The sequence below is a fragment of the Crocodylus siamensis genome, chromosome 1, assembly GCF_052110815.1.
Source record: "Crocodylus siamensis isolate JL-2025a chromosome 1, ASM5211081v1, whole genome shotgun sequence".
Lineage (NCBI taxonomy): Eukaryota > Metazoa > Chordata > Crocodylia > Crocodylidae > Crocodylus > Crocodylus siamensis.
This window is the reverse complement of record NC_143395.1, coordinates 141,941,679-141,965,934: the sequence shown is the minus strand read 5'-3', so window position 1 is coordinate 141,965,934 and position 24,256 is coordinate 141,941,679. Positions and strand designations below refer to the sequence as shown.

Genomic DNA, 24,256 nt, shown 5'->3' with positions numbered 1-24,256 from the left:
CCGAGAGCGGCTAGTTGAACCCTGGCAGTCACAGAAACTAATTACTAATACAGGAAAAACTCAGCCTGTGGATAGTTCACACCTCACTAGTTCTCACACAGAAAAGTCTGCAAATCTCCACCCTTATCATAATTATCTCATCTTTCATGAGAGAAAAGAAAAGGTGGTGCTTGAGAATCTTTCAGTGGCAATGAATGCTGATGAAAATACGACAATATGCTTTGCAAGCATAGGTAGCATAAGCTCCACACATTTGATCTAAGTATTTGCGTATAACACTACTTTGCTGATATTTTAGTGCTGCCCCAAGATTGCTGTGTTTGAATATATCAATACCATTTATTTATAAATGTATCATTTTTCTTTTTTTTTAAATAGCCTTTTTATTGGCCCAGGAAATGAAAACAACTACAGTGAAAACAACTACAAACAGTTAGCATTTATATTTCTTCTACTAACACAGTATACAATTATATTAAACAATGAGAGACAGATCAGACATTCAGACCAACATCTTGTAAACATGGATATACAAAGTACGAAAATATCTGACTTATCTAACCCAATTCATGCCATATCAAGAATAAAAATATTCAACAAGTCATATTACTTCAAATATACTAAAAATGAGCAACCATAAGTTTAATAAAATGTTTAAGACTAATGTCTTCCAACTGAGATGGCTAAAAGTTTAGTCTATATTTGGGCTCTCAAAAATACTTCACTCTTCAAATGTGATGAACTCTTAGAGCTCACATTGACTTCAGTGAGAGCTGAAAGGGCTCAAGAACATAAGATGGCTAGAAAATAATTTTTGATGACAATGAAGAAAACAGTTTACATTATCAGCAAAAAATTAAAAGGTGAAACATGAAGTACTGCAACAGCATTTCAAATTCAAACTATCTTGCATTTGTGCAAATAATGTTTGGCAAATAATCTTTTCAAACATTGTTAGACCATATCCTGTACTTTAACCCACTTTCCATCAAAAAGAAAAAAAGTTTCAACAGAAATTTTTCCACTGTCCCCACTCAAACCATCTAGAATTCAGGACCATTTTTTGTTCTGTAACACAACAATAGGAGCCAGAGGTCAAGCTCTCAACATTATTGTAGTCAAAGTGATAATGCTATCTTATATAGGCCATGGAACCAGTCCTTTGCTTTGAAAATATTGGCCTTTATCTCAAGCTGCTCACTAGACGTCCCCACTGATATAAAATATATACATGTAACAGAGGTCCCTTTTGATTTTGTTGAACTCAGAAACTCAATGCACAACCCCACTTTTGGCTTCACTCACCTTTGTCACTTAAGTTTTGTGGTCATTCCTAATTCATGAAACTAAATGGTGCATGCAGTCCATTCTAGTTTCATCCTGTCTCTTGGTGCTGTGTACACCATTGTTTTGGTATATACACTTATGTACATATTGTACTTACCCAAGTTGCTTTAGTTCATATAGAAAAGGCAGTGTCTAAAAATATCGTAATAGTATGACTAAAAAAGTAATTGACATCTCATTCTTGTAGCATTATAACATATGTATGCTTTATAAAAACCTGCTGTAACATTGATTTTCAAATTTCTTTTAAAATATGTTATACCATATTCTATACAGAGCTGTAGGAAAAAGACCAAATTCAGTTACGGTGATTATTTCTAAAATGCATGTAATATCTAATCAATGCATCTTTCAGCCACTTGGATTACAACCCCTGAGCCAACTGGTAAGTCCCAAACCCACATAAACCCTAGAATAGCCATCTGTTGGCTCTCACTGTTGATGAAATTCCATGAAGTGATGCATACATTTTGTACTGCTTCTCTGCCTAACAGTGAATTTATCTGTGTGAGACAGGAAATGGGTCAGCCCACAGAACTGTTTAGAAAACTTGAAGAAAAACCACAACCTTTGAGCAGGAAAGTCATAGTCAGTACTGAGGACACCCTGACTGATACTTTAACTATTCTCCCACACCCAAAATGAGAGACATTTGAGATACGCATCTCTAGAAAGGAACATTTCCTTCAAAACACTGGGAATTCACTTTTAATTCAAAGCACTTTTGTCATTGCTCGGGTCTCCCCAACACCTGCAGGTCCTGGAAATTCTGTAAGTTAAGTGTGTGATGTCTTCCATAACCAATGTATAAATCTAATGGTGCTGATCTAGGCAGCAACATTTCATGAGATATATTTTTTTTGTAATGAAAAAAATAAGTTTGAATTCTCTGTTTGGCATTCAAACATTATATTAATCTCAATATGGAAAAGTAAACTGATCTGGAAAAGAAAAAAAGTGTTTCCTCTACCAAAAATAATTTACATCCTTCTAGAAGATGTTTCTACTCTTTCTGATAGGGACAGAAAAATGACCATATACATATTATGTAGAACCTGATATCAAAAATAGAAGAAGGGTCACAAGTGAGGTCATGAAACAACAGTTTAAGGATTTTAGCTGCTGATCACAGCTTTCCAAAAGAGTAGTTGCATACAACTGGCATCTTTCTCATCAGTGTCACTCCTTCAAAGGTTCTAAGTTTCAGAGTAAAAGAACTGACAAACATTCTTTTACTCTCATGCTCTCATCCTGCTTGAAAATCTATGAGCAACAGCAAAGAGACTGAAGATGTCTGCAGATTCAGGAACATACCTATGCATAACTCAGTTCACATCTGGAAGCTTATCTTTGCAACCATAAGGGCTATGGACACATGTACACAGAATGCAAGCTTTATGTGCTATATAAGGAATTGGTACAGATGTCCTTACAGGAAAACTTTCAATTTAGTTATGGTGACTAATCAAGTTAATTTTTCTCTGCTTTAGATCTCAAAGTCCAAAAACTAAACCAATATAAGATATCAATTTTCTTTGACCTAGAGGTCATTCTGATATGTTCTACTCCTTCTTTTTGGCCATTCGTTCTCAACCCATTCCAGAAGCACTTTTACAACATCATTTCTTTGATAAAATTTACACAGATCTATCAATTGCTCTATAGTTCTGTCGCTATTCCGTAGCAAAAACTCCAAGGTAGGACTCTGGTGCTTCTGTTCCAGGAAACACAATTCATCATAAGTCATCCCCCATTTACTTGCCATATTTCTCCAGTTTTTCACTGTTGGGTGACATGGATCCAATTTTATTCTCATTTTGTACAGTAAGTCCTCATCATTAAGCAAGTCACTGATTGTTGGAGCACCGAACAAACATAAGGAGCAGGTGCCATTTTCTTTGCAGGATTTCTTCAGCTCTGCAGTCATAAACAAAGAAGTCAAAATCAGTTCTATTTCTTGACATGGATGTAAATACTTTCGTTTTGCAGCAGGTAACATTTAATGCACAGTGCTGAAAATATTACTGTATTTTCTCAATTCTAAGATGAGGTGTCATCCCCATCCCTCTTCCCCCTTCCTCATATACCGCTGGGGAGAAAGGCCCTCATCTTGAAATAGAGTTTGATGGGGCGGGAGGGGACAGGTGGTTGCAATGGCTCAGACTCCAGCCCCTACTACTACAGTCCTTTCCCCTCCTCCTTACTCTCTGATCTCCCTGAGGAAATGGAATTGAGGAGCTAATTTGAAAACACAGACCTTGAAATAAATATACCTGTAGTCATTTGCATATAGGTGCCTGCTCCCCTTTCTTCCCACGCCACTTCTGCATCCCCATATCTCCGACTCCCCTGCAGCCCCTGCTTCCCTCTCCTGCCTACTCTTGTTCCACAGCCCACAGTACTGCTATGGGGCTGGTTTGGACTGGGACTGTGCGCCATGCTCAGTGCCCCAGGCTACAGCGTGGAGGGAGTCTGCCAGCATAGAGCAAAGATAACAGAGGGGACAAGGGAGAGCAGAGGCTGGAGAGGAGGGAAAAAGGAGAGAGGAGCAAAGGCTGGAGGGGAGAAGCAGGCAGAGGCTGGGGACAAAGGGCAGGAGGAGGAGCCAGGAGGGTGGGGAAGGAGGGCTGGAGGTTGCAGGAAGAGCAGATAGGGGGGCAAGCACAAGCACAGGGTAAGCTGCTTGACCTCTCTATACTACCTGCCCCCCTGCAGAGGTGGGGGTGATGAATTAAAGACAACCCTTCAATAATCAGTTTTTATACATGGAAAATTATAACAAATTTATACATTTTCTGTGCATAGAATCTAATTATTAGAAGGCCATCTTAAATTCAGGGCCATCTTAGATTTGAGTAAATATGGTATGTTGCTTAGAATTAGTTCTGAAATAATAATGAGGATTTAAAATGTCTTCTCCTATTGAAATAATTATAAAATACATGGAATCTTCTTGTTTTCCAAAGAGCACTAATTTTGAAAAAAAATCAAACTCATTTAATTTAAACCCCAGCGTGGCAGTTGGGCTGTCGAAAGCCTGGTAGTTTCCAAAAAGAAAACTATGATGCTTTCTCCTTAGCCCGGCTGGGCTGTGCATGCAAGTGACCTTTATTATCATTTCCTGTAGATGAATGTCAGGATGAGGCTGGCAGATAGACATTTGCAAGGTTAGCATTTCCAAATTGCTGCCTTTATAATGTGGCAGAATTAGGAAAATATTAGGACAGTGTTATTTAGATAGATTCTCTCTGCTAACGGACATACACCCCATGCAAATATTTACTGTGTTACCCAATTTGAAAGTGAAATATTTTATGTTCCATGTGGGGAATTTATTTCAAATGTATCATATTTGTTCAAATATAAGATGACCCCCCATATATTAGATTCTACATACAGGAAATTTATCAATTTGTTATAATTTTCCATTTTTAAAATCTAATTATTGGAGGCCTGCCTTAAATTTGTCCCCTTCCCACTGCTACAGCATGGAAAATAAATCTGGGGGGGTCAAGTAGTCCCCTTGCCCACTGTCTCTCCAGGCTTGTCTTCCTGCAGTCCTTTCCCCTCCTCCTTACTCTCTGATCTCCCTGAGGAAATGGAACTGCAAATTTGAAGACAGAGACCTTGAAATAAACATACCTATAGTCATTTGCATACAGGAAAATGATCACAGCTATCAATAGACTTAGTTCATCCAGAACTGATGCATTTTACCTTTTTTGAAACTGCTGCAAGTTTCAAATGCTATAAACGCAGCATCATTTTTGTAACCACTTATATATAGTACAAACCCTGCCTGATACTAGTTCAAAGCCAAAAGGCTTCTGATTTACCACATACTTCATAAGGCTGGGCCCCACCAGAGTCAATAGTGTTTCAAGCCAGGGTGGTACCACAGCCCAGCACTGTGAACTTGTGTGTGTACTTGAGATACACCCCCAAAAACAATCCACCATCCATAAGTAGGCCCTGCCCCCACTCATGACTGGAATAAGGCACAGGCAAACCCCACTTAACATGGTTCCGCTTACCGCAGTTTCGCTATAGCACTCATTAAACAATACCTACCTGGTTTCACTTAGCACTCAGCAGCTTCATTATAATGCTCAGCGCAGGAGGTAAGGAGAAACAGTAGCAGCAGCAGCAGTGGTAGCAGCATCGAGTGAAGCAGTAAGTGGCAGCTGGTGGGGCCCAGGGTGGGGTGGCAGGAGCCCAGGGTTTGCTCCAGGGGAAGCGGTGGCAAGAAGGGGCAGGTGGGGGGCCGGGCAGCGTAAGCATGGACCCTGGGCTGGTGGGGCCCAGGTTGGGGTGGCAGGAGCCCAGGATCTGCTCTGGCCCATGCCAGTGGGCAGGGAGGAGTGGCGGTGGCAGTGAGAAGGGGCGGCAGGTGGCATGAGCATGGGACCTGGGCCAGCAGGAGTGCGGGGCCCAAGGCCAGGGCCAGCAGGAGTGCAGGGCCTGGGCCAGTGTGTGCCAGTGCTCAAGGACACATGTGCAGTGTCCCCCACCCCAGCCCACAGTGGAGCCAAGCCTGTGGAAACCACCCCCCCCTTCCCTGGGCTGCAGCCCATGACCCATTCTGCTCCAGTCACGCACTCACCAGCTGGAGCCCCGCTGTTCTCCATTAATCCCTGCCTTCTCGCTGTTAATCCCTGAGCCGGCAGGTCCCCGACTCAGGCCCTGCAGGCAGGGTGGCTGGGGCAGCACACAGGTGGGCCCCTGTGGGTGTGGGCCAGCAGGGGCCATCGCAGCCACAAAACAATGAAGCTGGAAGGATCTGACGCCTTCCCTGGAGCCTGTGCAGTGCCTTGCGGGGAGCTGTAGGGCCAGGGCCAGCAGGAGCACAGGAACCAATTATGTTTATTTACGTTAAACCCTATGGGAAAATGGGTTTCGCTTAATGCAGCTTCGCTTAGTGCTCAGTTTTTCTGGAACCAATTAAGAGCGCTAAGCGGGGGTTGCCTGTAACCTTGTCGTGAGTCGTGAGTCTTGGTATCCTCCAAACATTTATATGCAAATGAGGCACAGGGCAACCTGGCTTGGTTCTATCTCATGGAGGGCAGGGCCACACTAATAATCATATGTGCCAGGCTAAAAGAGGGTGTTGCAGTGCACCTTCGGTGCCTGACACTAAAGGCAGGAGCTAGGGGGATGGCTTGGAGTCTCCTGGTCCTGGGCATGACCTGAAACTGGCCCTGCCAAGGATGGGCAGCCTGGTGGGGCTGTTCATGGCAGGACAGCCCCCCAAGAAATGCCAGGCCAGTTACCACCCCGGTGAAAGGCGGGTCAGGGCACCTTAATAACCCTAGCTGCACAACACTGTGGGTAAGGGGGCGAGGCACGGCTACGGCCACCTGAGCCCCAGGGAGTGTAAGACCCCAGGAAAGGAGCAGGACTAGGCATGGCTGCGATCACCTGAAACTGCAGCTGTGAAAGACCTCAGAGGCACCAGGGAGGGAATAGTTGTGTAGTCCCAGAGAGGAGACAGTCATGGACCCCTAGAGAGAGGGCAGTAGCGAAGGCCCTGACAGGGGTTGAGTACAGCTGAGGGTCAGTCTGAAGGGCAGCCCCAGGGGTTGTGCTGAGTAGGGCTGTGGGACGGCCAGAAGGGCAGTACATGCGCCAAACCCTGTAAGATGAAATTGTTCTGTGTGAGAAGCCCAGTGAGGGGCTAGGGCGGAGTTAGCCCTCTGTCCAATGAACTGGCTGGCCACTACTCAGGTGAGAGTTGCGGGAGAGGCCCAAAAGACTTCATGTTGCCAACCGAGGCATGACTCGGATAAGCCTGATGGCCTATGGGGGCACTCATGCAGGACAGAGTGCAGGGGGTACAGCACTGTGCGGCAGGAAAGAGACCCTGTGAGGGAGGGTGAAATGCAAGAGGCCCCAGTGAGGGGGGGCGGTATGAGTGTGTGAGTGAATGAGACCTGACGAAGGACTAAGTTGGCCCAGTTTTAGGCTGGGAGCATAGCGTCATACTGGATGCCATCTGCAAGGCATAGACCATGGCATAGGGCAGTATGGAGCCATAGATAATGCCTCCTGGCATTGGGGTATGTAATGGGCAGCCTCCCACATTTACCACCAAGTTGTTGTAATAGTAAAGTTGTGGCAGGAGAGAGTGAGCAGACTGTGCTATGTAGAGAGGTGTGTGGGCTGAACTGAGACTCGGCCCCGAGCTTGCCCCTTCACAGAGGGAAGCAACAGAGGGATTCTGGGTGTACTGTTTGGGGCCCCATTTGGTGATGTTTGCCAGGCATTTAAGGCTGGTTGTGAGGGGGTGGCGGCTAGGGGCGGCCGTGAGCTCCCTAGCGCCGCCTACCGTCACGTTAGGGTGACGTAGCACCCTCAGAATCTCGCCCGCCACGACTTTGATGGTTAAATATATAATGTGGAGGCTGCCAGTTTCCCTAATGGACGGTCTTGTTGTTCGTCCCTATTCCAGACTGGGGATTCGATATGCGTCCTGCCTTAAGGGCAATGCGTGCCTCCAAGCCTCCCCCTCAGCATGCCCCAAGCCTCGCAGCTGTTCTGGGGGACGCTTGCGTGGCCCCACGCCCCTCGGGTGCCCTTGTTCTCTCTCTCGGGCACCGGGGCTCCTCGCCCACCTGGCGCCTCCTAGGTTCGGGCCCCAATCTCTAGCCCGTTCCCCGCGCCCTGGGCCTGTTACGCTGGCGCCCAGCTACTTGCTGGCGCCTCCTGGGTCGGCTCGCCAGCGCCGCTCACTACCGGCGCCCCCTGGGCCGGGTTCTAGCCAGCGCCTGGCTAATCGCCGGCTCTGCCTTGGAACGGGAGCGTTTTCACCGCCCTAGTCTCGGCGCCCTTGGGCCGGCACGCTCTCACCACCCTAGTCTCGGCGCCCTTGGGCTGGCACGCTCCCTCCGCCCGGATCCCGGCTCTACCGCCGCCCTAGTCTCGCCGCCCTTGGGCCGGCTCGCTCTCGCCACCCTAGTCTCGCCGCCCTTGGGCCGGCTCGGTCCCTCTGTCCGGATCTCGGGTCTATCGTCGCCCTAGTCTCGGCGCCCTTGGGCTGGCTCGCTCTCGCCGCCCTAGTCTCGGCGCCCTTGGGCCGGCTCGCTCTCGCCGCCCTAGCCTTAGCTCTATCGCCGCCCTAGTCTCGGCGCCCCTTGGGCCGGCTCGCTCTCGCCGCCCTAGTCTCGGCGCCCCTTGGGCCGGCTCGCTCTCGCCGCCCTAGTCTCGGCGCCCTTGGGCCGGCTCGCTCTCGCCGCCCTAGTCTCGGCGCCCCTTGAGCCGGCTCGCTCTCGCCGCCCTAGTCTCGGCGCCCCTTGGGCCGGCTCGCTCTTGCCGCCCTAGCCTTAGCTCTATCGCCGCCCTAGTCTTGGCGCCCCTTGGGCCGGCGCTATCGCCGCCCTAGTCTCGGCGCCCTTGGGTGGCTAGCTAGGCCTGGCTACGTCCCCTTGCTGGACCTTGCCCCCGCTGGGGCCTTGCCCTCTCTGGGCTGACCCCACGTGCCTCTTGCGCCCTGTCTCTGCCCCGCTCCAGGGCCTTGCCCTCTCGGGGCTTCCGCGCCTCTTGCGCCCTGTCTCTGCCCCGCTCCACTCCGCGCCTCTTGCGCCCTGTCTCTGCCCCGCTCCAGGGCCTTGCCCTCTCGGGGCTGACTCCGCGCCTCTTGCACCCTGTCTCTGCCCTGCTCCAGGGCGCCCTTGCCCTCTCGGGGCTGACTCCGCGCCTCTTGCACCCTGTCTCTGCCCCGCTCCAGGGGCCTTGCCCTCTCGGGGCTGACTCCGCGCCTCTTGCGCCCTGTCTCTGCCCTGCTCCGGGGCTTTGCCCTCTCTAGGGCTGACTCCGCGCCTCTTGCGCCCTGTCTCTGCCCCGCTCCAGGGCCTTGCCCTCTCGGGGCTGACTCCGCGCCTCTTGCGCCCTGTCTCTGCCCCGCTCCGGGGCTAAACACCGCCCTTATGGGCTGGGGTCTGTAACCCCGCACACTGCGCCTCCCTGGCGCACTATAATGCCCAGCAGCACCGACACTAGTGCCCCTGGCACTGTGCCTCAACTGGGCACTGGGAACCCCCAAGCTGTTGGAGAGCTCCCCTGAGGCCTCCTCGCTCCCCTACAGCCTCACCCGGTCCTCCGGTGTAAACTGCAACTTAAACTCCAGCCCTCTGGCTGCAACATAAACAGAGGCTCCACACGCCTAACAATAACTCCAAGCCCTGCCAGGGCTCTCAGTCCTACCTGCAGTCAGGGTGATCTTGTTCCCTGCATCATCGCAGCCTGTTAGTGGGGTAAGGCTGCAACCACCAACTCAGGCCACTCAGCTCGAGCTGCAGAGCTCCTGCTCCTGCGGCAGCCAGAAGGGAACTGTGTGGCAGGCTCCGGCCTAAGCTATATATAAAGGCCTGGCCCTGCCCCCTTCCGACCATGTGACCCACTTGGTTGCCCTGGCAACCAGGCACCTGAGCTGCCTGGGTGATTGGCAGCTCTGCCAATCACCCTCACAATCACGGGGCACCTCTGTGACTCCGTGACACTGGTGAAGAAACAGGAATCACTGGAAATAGAAAACAAAGGCTAAGCTCTTCTGTGGGAGTGAAGAGGAAGTAAAAATGTATGCAACGTAGTGGCTCACCATGACCTAAACAAGAGTAAGCATTGAGGGGATCAACATGCAATGGGCACTGCTACATATCTTATTCTGATGGGTTTTACTAACCACAATGGGGGGTTACTTACATACTTTTCCCTTAGCTGTCCTCAGCCTTTTGGCTAGGAGCAAATAAGATTAGGGGGCATCTGAACTCCAAAGCTTTCAGGCTTGGGACTTGCATGTAGGATATCCCCTCCATGAAAAATAAGGTTCCCATCAGCATGTTTGCCCAAGAAGGACCATTTCTTTTATAGTTATGCTCAGTGTTGGCTACATTTAATTAACTTTGTTGTTGGTTTGCATTTCTCAGCACATGCTGCTTTTGGTAGCAGCTTAATGATAGATGATGTATTTAGTGAGATTTTCCCTTGTATACTAATATAAAATGAGGGATTTTTTTCTCCCATGCTAATTGGAGGAGCAAGGGGGAACCTCATCTTGTATTCAAGTAAATTCAAGTTACTGAAGAAAATATATAGAAAAATACTTTATGAGAAAAGTAAATAGGACTGCATTTAGATACAGAGCTTGAAGAAGCTCAAAGAATCGACCTCTGAAATCAGGTAGTAAAATGTTCTTTCTCATTTGCCCGGGATTGCCATTTGAAGAGCTAAACATAAAAGTTCTCACAATATGGAAAACTGCCTCTACAGGCTTATAAGTAGCTCAGATGGATATGAATAAAATACACAAACCCAATAAAATTGGGTAGGCCTCACATATTTTGAACCTCAAATATTTCTTGGTAATGCTAAACATCAGACTAACAAGGACTTAACTGAAGACACTCTAAAAATAACTAAGTACATGAATCAATAAATCTAAGAACTTACCTGAAAGTGATTCTCCAGTATGGTTTTGACTGTCATCCTCTTCTGGCTACAGGCAGAAAGAATCCATGGATTAAAATAATGTATCCAAATAATCTAGAATAATTTTCCTAATCTAATCTGTTACTGGGTGAAAGTTTGTTTAGAAAAAGAATTGAATTATCTAAAAAGGTCAGATAGGGAACAGAAAAAGGAGATATATCAGTTTTATCTCTCAAAAAGGAGACACAAAAGTTGATGAATTGCAGCCTTTTTATGCAACATCTTTACATTATGACCCACCATGTAATAGAAAAGCAAGTGTTTTTAACGATCTTCTTTGCATCAGCAAATCATTTTTGTTCTCAACAGTTATTTAATATCAGTCCATCTGTGAATGAGAGCAGAAAAGAACAGTACCACATACATACTATTTTATACACACACACGTTGAATGACAAGTTATTCTTACTGTAATAAGAATCGTATCTCTGGAATAGTGTGTCCTCTCTCTCACCACACCCATCTTTGTGGTAAGGTGGTTTTGTTTAGGTTTTTAAATGCAGTTTTACTGATTTTCATTCAGGATTGACTGCAGGACTCAATGTCTGAAAATGGTTAGCTGTAACAAGGTACTTTCTAGTTTCTTTATTTTTTTCATAAGATACCAACAGCTGTTCAACAATTCCAGCTGCTTGACTTCTGAAGGTTCCCTCACTACTTTCTGAGGAAAGCCTGGCCTATACCTTCAGTTGGTATAATCTGGCATAAACTGGGCTGCTAATACCACAAAAAGGGACTGTTCCCTTGACTTTGAGCAGCACTTTTTAAAGGCCTTTTTTATATCTGGGAAACAGTTCTAGACAAGAGCTGAACCTCCATCCTTGGAGCTTTTCAAGACTCAGCTAGACAAAACTTTGGCTGCAATGATCTCAGTTGAGGATGGCCCTGCTTTGAGCAGGGGGGCGTGAACTAGATGGCCTCCTAAGGTCCCTTCCATCCCTGACTTCCTATGATTCTATACATTTTGCTGGCTCATTTCTAACCCTCCTTCCTTTTAAAGTTAACATGCACACACTTTCTTGTCTACTAACCAAACATGACTCAGTAGTCAGAGGATACAGCACATGATTCTGTAACAGCTAACAAACAAAAGGACAGTGCCTTGATTCTTGGACTGGGACAAACTGAAAAAGGGAAAGAAGCGAGAACATTGACCTTGGTTCTTCCTACCCTTCTTGGGCGAATGTAAAGCCAGGTGGAATATCTTTACTGAAGATTTAAAGATCAAAGTATGGGAGGGTGGGAAGTCCATTAGATAACTACAGTAAAACACAGATGACTTTGGTATAGTATCTTTTATCCAAAAGTATCACAGACAACATCTTGCAGGCCATCCCTGCAAATACAAGCAAGCTTTGTAGGTTATATAATGCACTGTAACACAATACCCTAGACCTACTAGCACTTTCCATATTAGTAAATTTATTATAAACAGTATATGGTTAAGTTGAATAGATATGATAAGCACTCACATGCACAGTCTAAGTTAATCAGAGCATGAAGAAGGAGCATGCCCCTGCTCCCAGCACCCTTAAAGAGCCTTACGGACAGACAGATACAGAGGCAGATGGACTAAGCCCTTTATATAGAGAGAGATCCAATCAGAAATTTCCCACTAAATGCTTAAGTGGCCCTGATCACAAAAGCAAATACTTTTAGCCATTTCCTTCCATTACCTTGTGGACAATTATCCAAAAAGCAAAAACATCACAGAATATGGTACATGCCTAAATGAAATCCAACAACACGTGAACCCTCATGACAATAAGACAAAAAAGGAAAAGGCTGTTTTTTAAATGTTTCCCCTTCCTACTAGTTTCTTTTCAGTTCGATCTAGGTAGAATGCAAGTTTGTTATTCAGGAGCTTTTCACTCAAAACTGCTATGTAGGTATCCAAGTTCAATAAAGCGTATGTATAGATATATCAGCTATCATTCACACAGAAGCCTATCTCCATTTTCTCGGATAGTTCTTGAACAAAAGGAGGCATTTTGGAGGCCTATGGAAAAAATTTCCAAAGGGGAATTTGGAAGGAAGAAGAAAAGCTTGTCACGAAAAGTCTTTGGCTGTGTCCAGATGAGCAGGGCTATGCACCTACAGCAGCACATATAGTAGCAGCACAAATTCACAGCACTACTTTGTGCCACACTGCATGCCCCTACATGTGTGTTTTGCTGTGGGGCCCTGTCTCCCACTTTGCGCAAACTGTCTGTGCCCAGCTCCTCCTGGCTCCCGGTGTGCTGGAGCAGCTGGGGCACAAATGGAGGAGAGGAAATGCTCTGGCTGGCAGCCAAAGCATCTCCCTGGAAGACCAAGCCACCATTTGTTCTGGTACATGCTACTATAGCATGCACCATGTGTGGGGGCTTTTTCTTTTGCTACCAGGAAATCCCACTAGCAAATTTTGCTCCCATGCTGCAAATCTGCAGTGCGTGGTATGTTTTAACATTCCATGTGTGAGGTTTGGTGCCAGCACAAAGAGGTTTTGTGGCACCAAAAGCCACACATGCCGGCATGTGGGCACACAGCCTTTGGGTTCATGGGTGACTCTGAAAGGATCTAAGAAATGAATGTCTTTCCCTTGATTTATGCCTACTTAACATTAAATTTTAAATAATGCATATATTTACCAAAAAAACTCGAATGGGTTCTTTTTGTCTCATGATTTCTTATTTTTTATGGTGAATACAGGTCACTTTTTCAGACATTTTCCTGAAACCTGGGACTTCAACCAAACATTAAAAATCTCAGCACTTGAGACAAAATTGCAAAAGTTGCCTATGCTAGGATCACAAAATCAGAAGCATGAAAGAAAGTAAGAATCTATTTCTCTTGAACTCTGACCTGAATGCTAATTTTTTGTGTAATGAAAAAGACATCTTTTTGGTGAGCTGTATATATTTCAAAAGGCCACTAATTTGTAACATCTATCCCAAAATGTCTGTTTTACCAGTTCATTTATTTTAATTTTTATCAACTAAAGTGCAGTTAGATGTATTTAACATCATTTTATCTCAAAAGTAATTTAACTGTCTATAGCAGGGGTGGGCAATTATTGTGGCTGAAAGGCCACTTAACGAGTTTTGGTGAGCTGTTGAGGGCTGCAAGGGTAGCCCCACCCCCTGGCCGCCATCTTGGGACCGGAAGTCCTGTCCCCTAACCCCTAACCTTTGCCACCAGAGGTCCCTCCCCTTGCCCTGGAAGTACTCCATTTGGGAAAGGAGTTTGCCATTTTGGAACTGGAAAAAAACTAAATTATATAGTAAAAATCAAGCATCCATAATAATATATTTTAATTGCATTTTTAAAAAATATTTTTTTCCTGATTTGTGTGTGTGTGCATCATGTATATAGAGGTGATTGCATAATAGCTCAAAATGAAATCTTACTCATATATTGTGGCAGGTGTGGAGGGGTATGGGTCGGTGGGTATGGGGCTTGTGAGGGACTGTGGGTGTGTGTGTATGTGGGGTGTGGGTAGTGAGCAGGGCTCCCCCCAGAGGCACACAGGTGTCTGTGTGCAGAAGGTGCATGTGGGGAGGGGTATGGGGTGTGGGGCTTGTGCAGGGACATGGGGGTGTGGGTTGGTGCGGTGTTTGTGGAGTGTGTGATTGTGTCTGGGGGAGGGTATGGTTGTGGGGTTTGTCAGTATGGTGGGGTGTGCAAAAAAGCCCCCAGTGTGTACACTCTTTAGCTGGTCAGCACCTGCCCCCCTCCCCAGAACAGCCTGGAGCCCATGCACCCTGAAGCGCCTCCCCTCCACCGCCAACAGTGTACAGCCACCACCCTGCCCTGCACGCACTCCAGACTGACACTGGCAGGAGTGGACCAGCTGGAACCCACACCACAGCCTGACCCAGCCCACACATGCTCCAGACTCGTTTGCTCATGCTAAACAGCAGCAGCACCGGCGGGGCAGAAACTGTTTCTCGGCATGGAGGGAAAAGTGGCTCCTCCCCCTTGCAGCTGCCCAGTGCTTCCTGCTACAGCCACCTGGAGCCTGTGCTGGGCTGCCCTGTGGGTCCGCTGTGCTGCCACCGCTGCCCCACAGGGCAGCCCAGAGGTGGTGGTGATGGCGGCGGAGCTGCAGAGCAGCCCAGGAGTGGGCTCCAGGCAGCTATAGCAGGAAGCACCAGGCAGTGGCGAGGCGGGGGTGGGGGGCACTTTTCCCCAACACTGAGCAACAGTTTCTGCCTGGCCGGCGCTGCTGCTGCCACTATATAGCATAAGCAGGCGAGTCTGGAGCAGGTGCGGGGTGGGCCGGGTCAGGGCTGTGACACAGGTCCATACTAGCACTGTGGGGTTGGGGCCAGTAGCAGCCAGAAGAAGCTGCTGCCGCCCCCTGGCTGCCTCGAAAGGCAGTTCAGCTGTAGAGCTGCCCCAGCCCTGCTGTGTGCCCAGGGGGTGGCAGGATGTGCCACAGTCAGACAGTGCCTGGGATAAGCGAGACCAAGGAACCCACCACAGGCCAAACAAAGCCCCTCCACAGGCCAGATGATGTATTTTGCCCACCCCCATCTAGAGAATATTGTTAATTAGCCAAACAAAACTATAAATGTGTCCTGTGCTTGTGCAGAAGGCAACTAGAAACAAATGTACTCTCTAGGCAAGATGGAATTTTAATCCAAAAAAGGTCAAAAGTTTGCCCATGCCTGTATGGCCCAGCAGGTTGGGTAAAGGCACCTCAGTTCCTGCAGCCAATGGCAATCAAACATGCAGTTTGGCAAGTATCACATCCATCTGCCTTTGATCCTTCAGCCCAAATAACCAGATAACCATCTGCAACCAAGAGCTTAAGTCCAGAGCAAAGCCCAAACCACAGCCTGGTATAAACAGCAAAATACCTTAACCACTCTGCCACTGGGCCCCACAAGGGCTCTACAAATCTAAATATATCAAAACATAAGTATAATGAAGCACTATTACAAAACCCCCTTAAATATAAGCAGAGTTTCAGTATAGTAGCAGAGGCCTAATTTGACAACAGCCCCTTTCCTCTTCACAATAGAAATGACGACAGACCCACTCTGTTATCAAGGAAAGCTCTGTTGAACTGCCAGTCCGTGGGCTTACATGCAGTCCCTGAGGGGTTAAGCTGCAACTCCTGAGCTCTTAGTCCAGGCACTTCTCTTTTTTTCTTTTTTGCTGCTGTCACTAGAGTCCCCAGGCTCTCCCTTCTTCCTCCAGCTTCTACTGCCCATCCCCACCTTGCACATGATGTGGCAGGGTCCCCTGTTGCGTGGGGGCTCACAATATAGGGGTGAGGAGTTGACTCACATGGTGTGGCATGTGGCCTGCACTGTGTGTACCTGGGGTCCTGCAGCCCCAACACTCAGAAGTGGGACAGCCCTGATCTAAAGTGGCCATCCAGTAGATCTGTTCCTAGGGAAAGCATCTGTGACAAGATCTGGAGTAAGAAATTCCTGCTTAACCATCTCCCTCTAGTCTAGTACCATTTCTCTACTTTACCCTGTCCTCCTCTGCTCAGCCCAGGGCAAAAAAACCCTAAAAATTCAGCCTGTAACACTCATCTGATAGACAGCAACTGTGGAATACTCAGTGTCACCCATGTCCAGCACAGTAAAACATAACCTTTAGCAATATGTAGTTTCATCATGGGGAAATACCATCCCACAGTCAAAGCATAATGGCTTAGTGTAAAACAGAAACCCTCTGTCTCCTCTACCCCAACTCCAATGCTACTGTGGTAGCTCCTGCCTTAGCTACATATCCCCTATAAGGCAGGTGAGAAGTGAAAGCTAGATGACTGATCTGTACAGTTGTGAATCCAGTAAATTGCTTTGTAATCTCATCTCTATTCCAGTATGGAAAACATTTTGGTAGAACCAGAAGAAGCCTGCACCTCCCAGGCAGCCTGCACCCCCTATGAGAGCTCTTGGCACTCTGCTTACTCAACCTCATCCGTTCTGCTTTTGGCTAGGTAAGATTGTGATGGGTGGGTAGTACACTTGGGTCTCTCTTATGCAAATTCATTTTGTGCAAAATCACTTACATGTGACAACCGTATCTATACCAAAAACTCACTTTGTTTGCTTCTTCGCATAAGATAGAATTTTTCTCACACAATGCGGCTACGCAGTAATGTGAATGAAACATTGTGGGAGGGTGAGTGGGGCGGGTATACGACACCATCCTGCACTTGCCTCAGTCTCGCATTGTTCATAGTTCCTTGCACTCATATTGTGGTGCATCATTTGCCTTTATTATTGAATTTAGTGAAATGTTGTCTAAGCAATCTTCTAGTGCATCTCCTAACTCTGTCCTGAGCCAGCCATGAAGTGAAAAAGGAGGCTGGTACGTATTCCTATTAATTACATGGAATAATGGATTCACTTTATGCAAATTCACTTCATGCAAGTTTTTCTTGGAACGCAACCCTTGCATAAAGAGAGTTTCAAATGTACTTGCTCCTGTAAGAACAATTCAATTCTGGATATAACTGAATCATATTAACAGATTTCATCCAACTATAACTGATATCACTAAATTCACACAGGATGAAACTCAAGTCATATCAGCAGTAGTCAGCACATCAATTATACATCAACTCTACTCTACCTAAATCATAAGGACTTATGGAGCACATCAACCTTTTGTTTGCCTTTGCACAAACGTACATTTCAACCAATTCTTAAACAGATTCAGGAATAAATTCAGGAAAATTTGGTTGGGAATACAATAACTCCATGCTGTCTAAAAATTGCTGTGATAAACGTGTTTTCCTATGCTCCTATGCTACTTTAATATCCTTACTGAATTCATAACAATCTAGTTTAATATGAATTAAGGATTTCTCAAACACATACAAACAGTCCTCGACTTACAACATTTCGAGTTACGTTTCACACTTGCAATGTTTATAAATTGACATCCTGTTTCAACTTTATGATGTCAGTTTTGACTTTACAACGCTTGATCCGATGCAACGCCACGCCAGCAAACAAGTTCACTGCATCGCTCACCTCCCTGGAGAACATCTGTCCAAACTTCCTTGGACACTTTCTTTAAGAAAGCAGACAAGACTCCAGAAAAACCTGCAGCCAAGACTCCTGAGAAGACTCCAGCCAAGAACCCTTCAAGAAGTCCAACCAAGAGCCTTTCAAAAAGTCCAGCAAAGTCACCTCAAAGAAGTCCTTCGAAATCAATATGATTGCTATTTACAATATAAATACATTAATGTAGCTATATTACTCATCTATAATTGATTGAGTACAAAATTCTGGGCTATTTTTGGTGAAAATAGGGTATTGGACCTTGGCTCAGGAACCAATCCCCCATCTATAACATTGTTTCTTATGAGAAAATTGGTTCCAAGTTACAATCGTTCAACTTAAGATGCAGTTTTCAGGAACCAATTGTGTCCTAAATCTGAGGACTGCCTGTAATTCGAATATGAACTGTATAATCCTTACCTGTTGTATCAGGCCAGAATCTGATGTAAGACTCCTGATGTTTACAGATGCTATTTCCAATGTAACTTGATCTGTTAGGTACTCCTCATCTAAGACAAAGAGAGTCTGAAATGTTGATCTTTCATCCAAATCAAAACTTAAATAACAAGATGCGAGGGTATGGTTGTGGGGTTTGTGGGACAGGGTCTGTGGGTATGGTGGGGTGTGCAAAAAAGTCCCCAGTGTACACACTACAAAGCTGGTCAGCACCCATCCCTCGCCCCGGAACAGCCTATTTAAATAAGTAGGTCCAGATACTCTTCACCCAAGGGTGCTGAGGGAATTGGCAGGGGTCATAGCAGGGCCCCCGGCATGGCTTTATGAGCACTCATGGGGCTCTGGCCAGTACCAGAGGATTGGAAAAGGGCCAATGTGGTCCCCATTTACAAGAAGGGGAAAAAGGAGAACCCCGGCAATTATAGGCCGGTCAGTCTTACCTCAGTCCTTGGGAAGGCCTTTGATAAAATTATCAGGGAGCACATCTGCAAGGGCCCAGCAGAAAAGGTAATGCTCAGGGGCAAGCAACATGGGTTCATTGAGGGCAGGCCCTGCCTGACTAACCTAGTTTCTTTTTGTGATCAGGACACACAGTTCCTGGACAAGGGTGTCAGGGGATGTCATCTTCCTGGACTTTAGGAAGGCCTTTGACACAATTTCCCACCACATTCTCCTAAAAAAATCTTAGTGACTGCAGCAATGATGCCTACACAGTGAGATGAGTGGCAAACTGGCTAGATGGTTGCATCCAGAGAGTGGTGGTAGATGGGTTGACCTGGAAGGATGTGGGCAGTGGAGTTCCCCAGGGCTTGGTCCCGGGGCCTGTACTGTCCAACATATTTATCAGTGATCTGGATGTGGGTGTGGAATGCACACTGCCCATGTTTGCTGACAACACCAAGTTGTGGGGTGAGATGGGCATGCTGGAGGGGAGGGGCAGAATCCAACTAGATCTAGACAGGTTACAGAGGTGGGCGGATGAGAATAGGATGGAATTCAATGCAGACAAGTGCAGGGTGCTGCATCTAGGGAGAAAGAACCAGTAACACACGTATAGGCTGGGGAACACCCTTCTTGTCAACACAGTGGCAGAAAGGGATCTTGGAGTCATTGCTGACTTCAGAATGAACATGAGCCACCAATGCGAGGAAGCGGTCAGTAAAGTTAACCACACCTTGTCGTGCATCTACAGATGCATCACAAGCAGGTCCAGGGAGGTGATCCTTCCCCTCTATGCGGCACTGGTCAGGCTGCAGCTGGAGTACTGCGTCCAGTTCTGGGAGCCGCACTTCAAGAGGGATGTGGACAACATGGAGAGGGTCCAGAGAAGGGCCACTCGCATGATCGGGGGCAGGGGGCAGGCCCTACGAAGAGAGGCTGAAGGGCCTGAATCTATTCAGCCTCCACAAGAGAAGGCTGAGAGGGGATCTGGTGGCCATTTACAAACTCACCAGGGGGGACCACTGAGAATTGAGGGAGGCTCTGTTGCCCCTGGCACCACCCAGGGTTACTAGGAATAATGGCCACAAACTGTTAGAGAAGGTTCAGGCTGGACATCAGGAGACATTACTTTACAGTTAGGGCTGCCAGGCTCTGGAATGGGCTCCCAAGTGAGGTGGTACACTCTCCTGCCTTGGGGGTCTTGGAGGCTGGACAGATATTTGGCTGAGGGTGATATGACCGTGGCACCCATTCCTGCCGGGGGCAGGGGATCGGACCGGATGATCTGTTTAGGTCCCTTCCGACCCCAAGCACTATGAAACTATAAGATTCCCCAATACCAGACTCTGCAAATATGTATCTAACCATGTTTAATCCCTTACAATAACTGGTCATTTGCATGACTCGGAAATACAAAATAGATTTAAACTGCTAATGGCTGAGGTAATCATTTGACTACAGACAGAAATCAATCCTTCAGCATTCAGATATTTTTACAATATTCGTTCTGTACTGCAGAAAAAGGTACTCTGCACTAGAGGCTTTAAGATATGTCAATTTTTTTAAAGGGGGAACGACTAATCCCATATTCTATATAAAGGCAAAATGTAAACAAAGACAAATAGAATTCTACTATGTACTAAAATATCAGGCCCACATACTCTGTGAAGTAAACCTATCAGTTAGCTAGCAGTTTTAGTCATATTTAAAAGTCTGGGGTTTTTTGTTTTATTTTTTTTTAATCGTGTTTGATAGTTATAACAATTCATGTTCTTGAGCAGACAGAGGAAAATATCTAAGGAACAATCTAAGACTGATGTCATAGTTTCAAAACCCACAGCAATGGAAAGCATATATAGAAAACCAACTTCAAGGGAAAAAATGATATTTTAGAACTTAACACAGAGAGGTGTTTCCCATCGCTTCCTATTCTGAAACAGGAAATGCTAAGCTATATTTATACTTCTGTATCATTATACTGATCAGGATGAAATAGAAACTAAAATGAAAAATAAACCAATTCAATTTCCTTTTCACAGAAAGTACTACAATTTACACGTTTTCAATTTTCCTTTTAATTAATCTTTTTAAATATGTAGCGTAGGATTTTACGCAACACTGAGATTATATATTTGGAAATCTAATTTCCTTTTGAAAGGAAGATGCAAGGGCATAATGCCTTTAAAGTAAGAAAAATGGGGCTTAAGCTTTCTTTAGTTTTGGTAATCTCACCTAAGACAATGACTACCTGATTGGCTTTGGAGCCACATGGCCAAGCTAAACTAACCAAAGAGTATATACTATATACCATGCCATATACACCCTGAGGTGAAAATGTTTTAATTGGAGTGGTAAACCTCCTTAGGGTTTACAAAACTTAGATACATACTTGCTTTAAACAATTATGCTGCATGAGTTGCCTTATTTACAACTGCAGTAAAGCATATCAGTGCATACAGGAACAAATTGGTTGGATAACATTTTCTGCAAAGAGCAGCAGCTGATAAACTGAAAAGCCACTTCTGGCTAGGAGCCAAGGTCTGAGTATCATTGTTGTAAGAAGAACTAATCCCAAAAAAATGAGTAATCTGCCAGCACTAAACATAGTTTATTTGGGAATCCAAAGTATTCACAGCCCGCTACTCCATTCTTGTCTGTGGAAATCCATGATACTCTTGGCTCCTTGAAGTCTCCAAAAAGTACTCAGTCCTCTTCTGGAAACAAGCCACTGTTAGCTTGTCAAACTGTTTTCAACTATCCGTCTCCAACAATAATTGGCTTTTCTAGCTTCATATCTTGTTTCCCTGGATAGCAATGTGGGCCTGATATGCATTGAAGAATTCAGAATTCAGCACCTGCGATATTCCTGGTGAATTTCTGACAAGCTGCAGGCAGACTGGGAACCCAGGGCAAAGCCATGTCTAAAATAACATTTTATTTCCCCGTAATTTGGACCCTTATAACATGTGGTCCTTGCAGTGGCAGGACACCAACCGTGCCTTCGTTCCCCTGCTGTACCTGTGGCAAGTTAAGGGCTGTTTCTGATGTTTCCCTCACAGCTGTATGTGAGGGCTGTTCCCCAGGCTCTCCCTTCTTGTCTATGTTAGACAAGCACCTGTCTAAAATGGTATAGACAGAAGTGATTCTGCTTTGAGCAGGGGGGTGGACTAGGTGACCTCCTGGGGTCTCTTCCAGCCCTACTTTGCTATGATTCTAAGATTTGTCTTTTAGCTTGTACCATTGCAGCTTCCTTCAAAGTGAGAAACAAGATCTTTCATTCATAGTAGAAGCAGCTTTTAGACCAAAGATGAACTCGGATGGCAAACACTGGAAAAGAATATAACTGACTGGCTTAAAAATAAATTCATTCTAATACAAAAGTACAGGAGAAAAAAGATTATTCCAGTGCATTAAAAGACACTGGGATTTTACCAAATGCAAGTACAGTGATGTACCAGGTTTATAACAACAGATAGAGTTTGCTGTACTTACCTTTAGGTAGTGCAGTATCTTGAACAGGATACTTTTCTGTCTGTCCAAAAAAGGGCACACAAATATTTGTTATTTTCATTATGCCTATCTTGAATGAAAAATACACTGGAAACTTTATCACTAACTGTGTATGTTCTTAAATCTTCCTAGTTCATTTTCTGTAATATAGTAATGAATTTATTAGACAGAAGCCAAACAGATACTAGCCCAGGCAGTTGACGCTTCACAATCCTGTGTTTATGTGATGTGTTGCTTTGCTTCAGTTTCTGCAGTGTGGTTTAATAGACTAAGCATAGAATGGGAAGATAAGAAATTCTACATTTTAATATTGTCTGTCACTAGCCTCTATTTCCCTGGGTTGGACTTCAGTCTTGTCAGACTACACCATGAGTAATTACACTGACTTTATAGGTGTATCAGCAGGGATATATTTGGTCCCTCTATTAATGTTGTTTCACTGAAAAAAAAACAATCAAAGTTGTGCTTACTTAAAAAACAGAACTAAAACCTGATTACAATGCAACACTAAGCTACAGTTTGCCAGTTTAAGGACCTGTCTGCTGATTTACAGCACAAAGATGCATTCAGTTTTCTATGCTGTACTTTACTATTATATGTAGCCACCTGCCTCCTGAAATATGACCTCTAAGAGTGTTTCCCAACTTTTTCCAACCCAACCCAAAATTTTCTGCGGCACACCTGTTAAGACATTACCCATCCTCATACCTATTGTAGCTCATTGCCACAGCAAAATTCCATGGCGTATCTGTTCATTTCCGACGGCACACTTTTGTGATGCAGCACACTTGTTAGGAAACAGTGCTCTAATAGACATTACTGTGTCCACTATCTACTATAAGAATCCTTCCTCATTTTTTTAAAGAAACCCTTACTTACCATAATTAAAGCCCTCCTAATTTGGAAATACATACATTTCTCACAGACATATATACACATGTACTTAAAAGTAGCCTACATTTATCTCAAGAAGAGAGTAACTCCTTTCCACTTTTCTTGAAAGTTTCCTTAGTATGATCATTTTTCTTAATGTAACCAGACATAAGCCACAAAAATGGTCATAAATATCTAAATCCTAAATCAAGGTCTACTACGATGAAACTCTGTTGTCTCATAGCTGCAATGGGCTTCCACATAGGCTCAGAGCTGCCATGGACCCCAGTGTGGAACCTCCATCCATGTATCTGTGGGTCCCAATACAGGAACAGGGGTTAACTTACTAAACTACCTTCCCAAAAATCCACAGGTTAAGATCAACATTTATATCCCCATTCAAGTTTCTGCTGACCTTACACTAAAACATTCAGATTAAAAAGACAAAACCCAGGGAAAGTAATAGCTTATGCACTTGTTATCCATATGCCACATGAAGAAACTCATATCTTGTAAATAAGATAAGGTACTTTTATAAACAATCATATCACTATATTAAACAGAAATCTTCTCTGTGCTGCCTAGTATAACAATAATGTTATCATCAGCCTCTTATCTATTGTTGCCCAGCGTACACATACGACACTCAAGTTCAAAAAGTTCTCTAAAGATTACAAGACTTTTAATATTCTTTTACCCGATATACTCCTTGTCCCAGCATAAGACTTGTTTGTCTGAATAACTTAAGAAACGCCGAAAAAGAAAAGCCTGAGGTGAAGGGTGGCTGCCTCCTTGTCAGCAAAACTGAATAAATGTTGTTTACTCTTTTCCCTCAGTTCACCTTGCATGGCAGACCCTTCTGTCTTCTGCCTTTCTAACTCCTTATCTCCTCATCAGACGCTGTATTTAACGGAAAGACTGAGACAACATGCAAGCAATACCTAAGTTTCCCATTTGATGATCTTGTGGCTCACACCAATACCAGAGAAGAGTCATAGTTCAGATCTTGTTCTTCTGAATTATTATTTTTATAAACATTTGGAACACAGTAGCACATAGAGAGCCCAAACCAAAATTAAGTATGCCAGGCACTATATAAGCGTGTAATAAGAAAGAGTTCCCAAAGTGATTAC

General features: G+C 45.3%; 1 protein-coding gene across 1 annotated transcript in view; it reads right to left on the bottom strand.

The window, feature by feature from the left end:
* Positions 1-373: 373 nt before the first annotated feature.
* The window catches only part of EDARADD (EDAR associated via death domain), a 43,612-nt gene continuing 19,729 nt past the window's right edge, over positions 374-24,256 (bottom strand). The window contains exons 3-6 of the mRNA XM_090044655.1: positions 22,233-22,272; positions 18,264-18,352; positions 10,792-10,837; positions 374-3,264 (exon numbers count right to left, since the gene is read on the bottom strand). Coding sequence (XP_089900781.1) covers positions 2,888-3,264; positions 10,792-10,837; positions 18,264-18,352; positions 22,233-22,272 — 552 coding nt within the window. The 3' untranslated portion in view covers positions 374-2,887. The remainder of the gene's footprint in view (positions 3,265-10,791; positions 10,838-18,263; positions 18,353-22,232; positions 22,273-24,256) is intronic.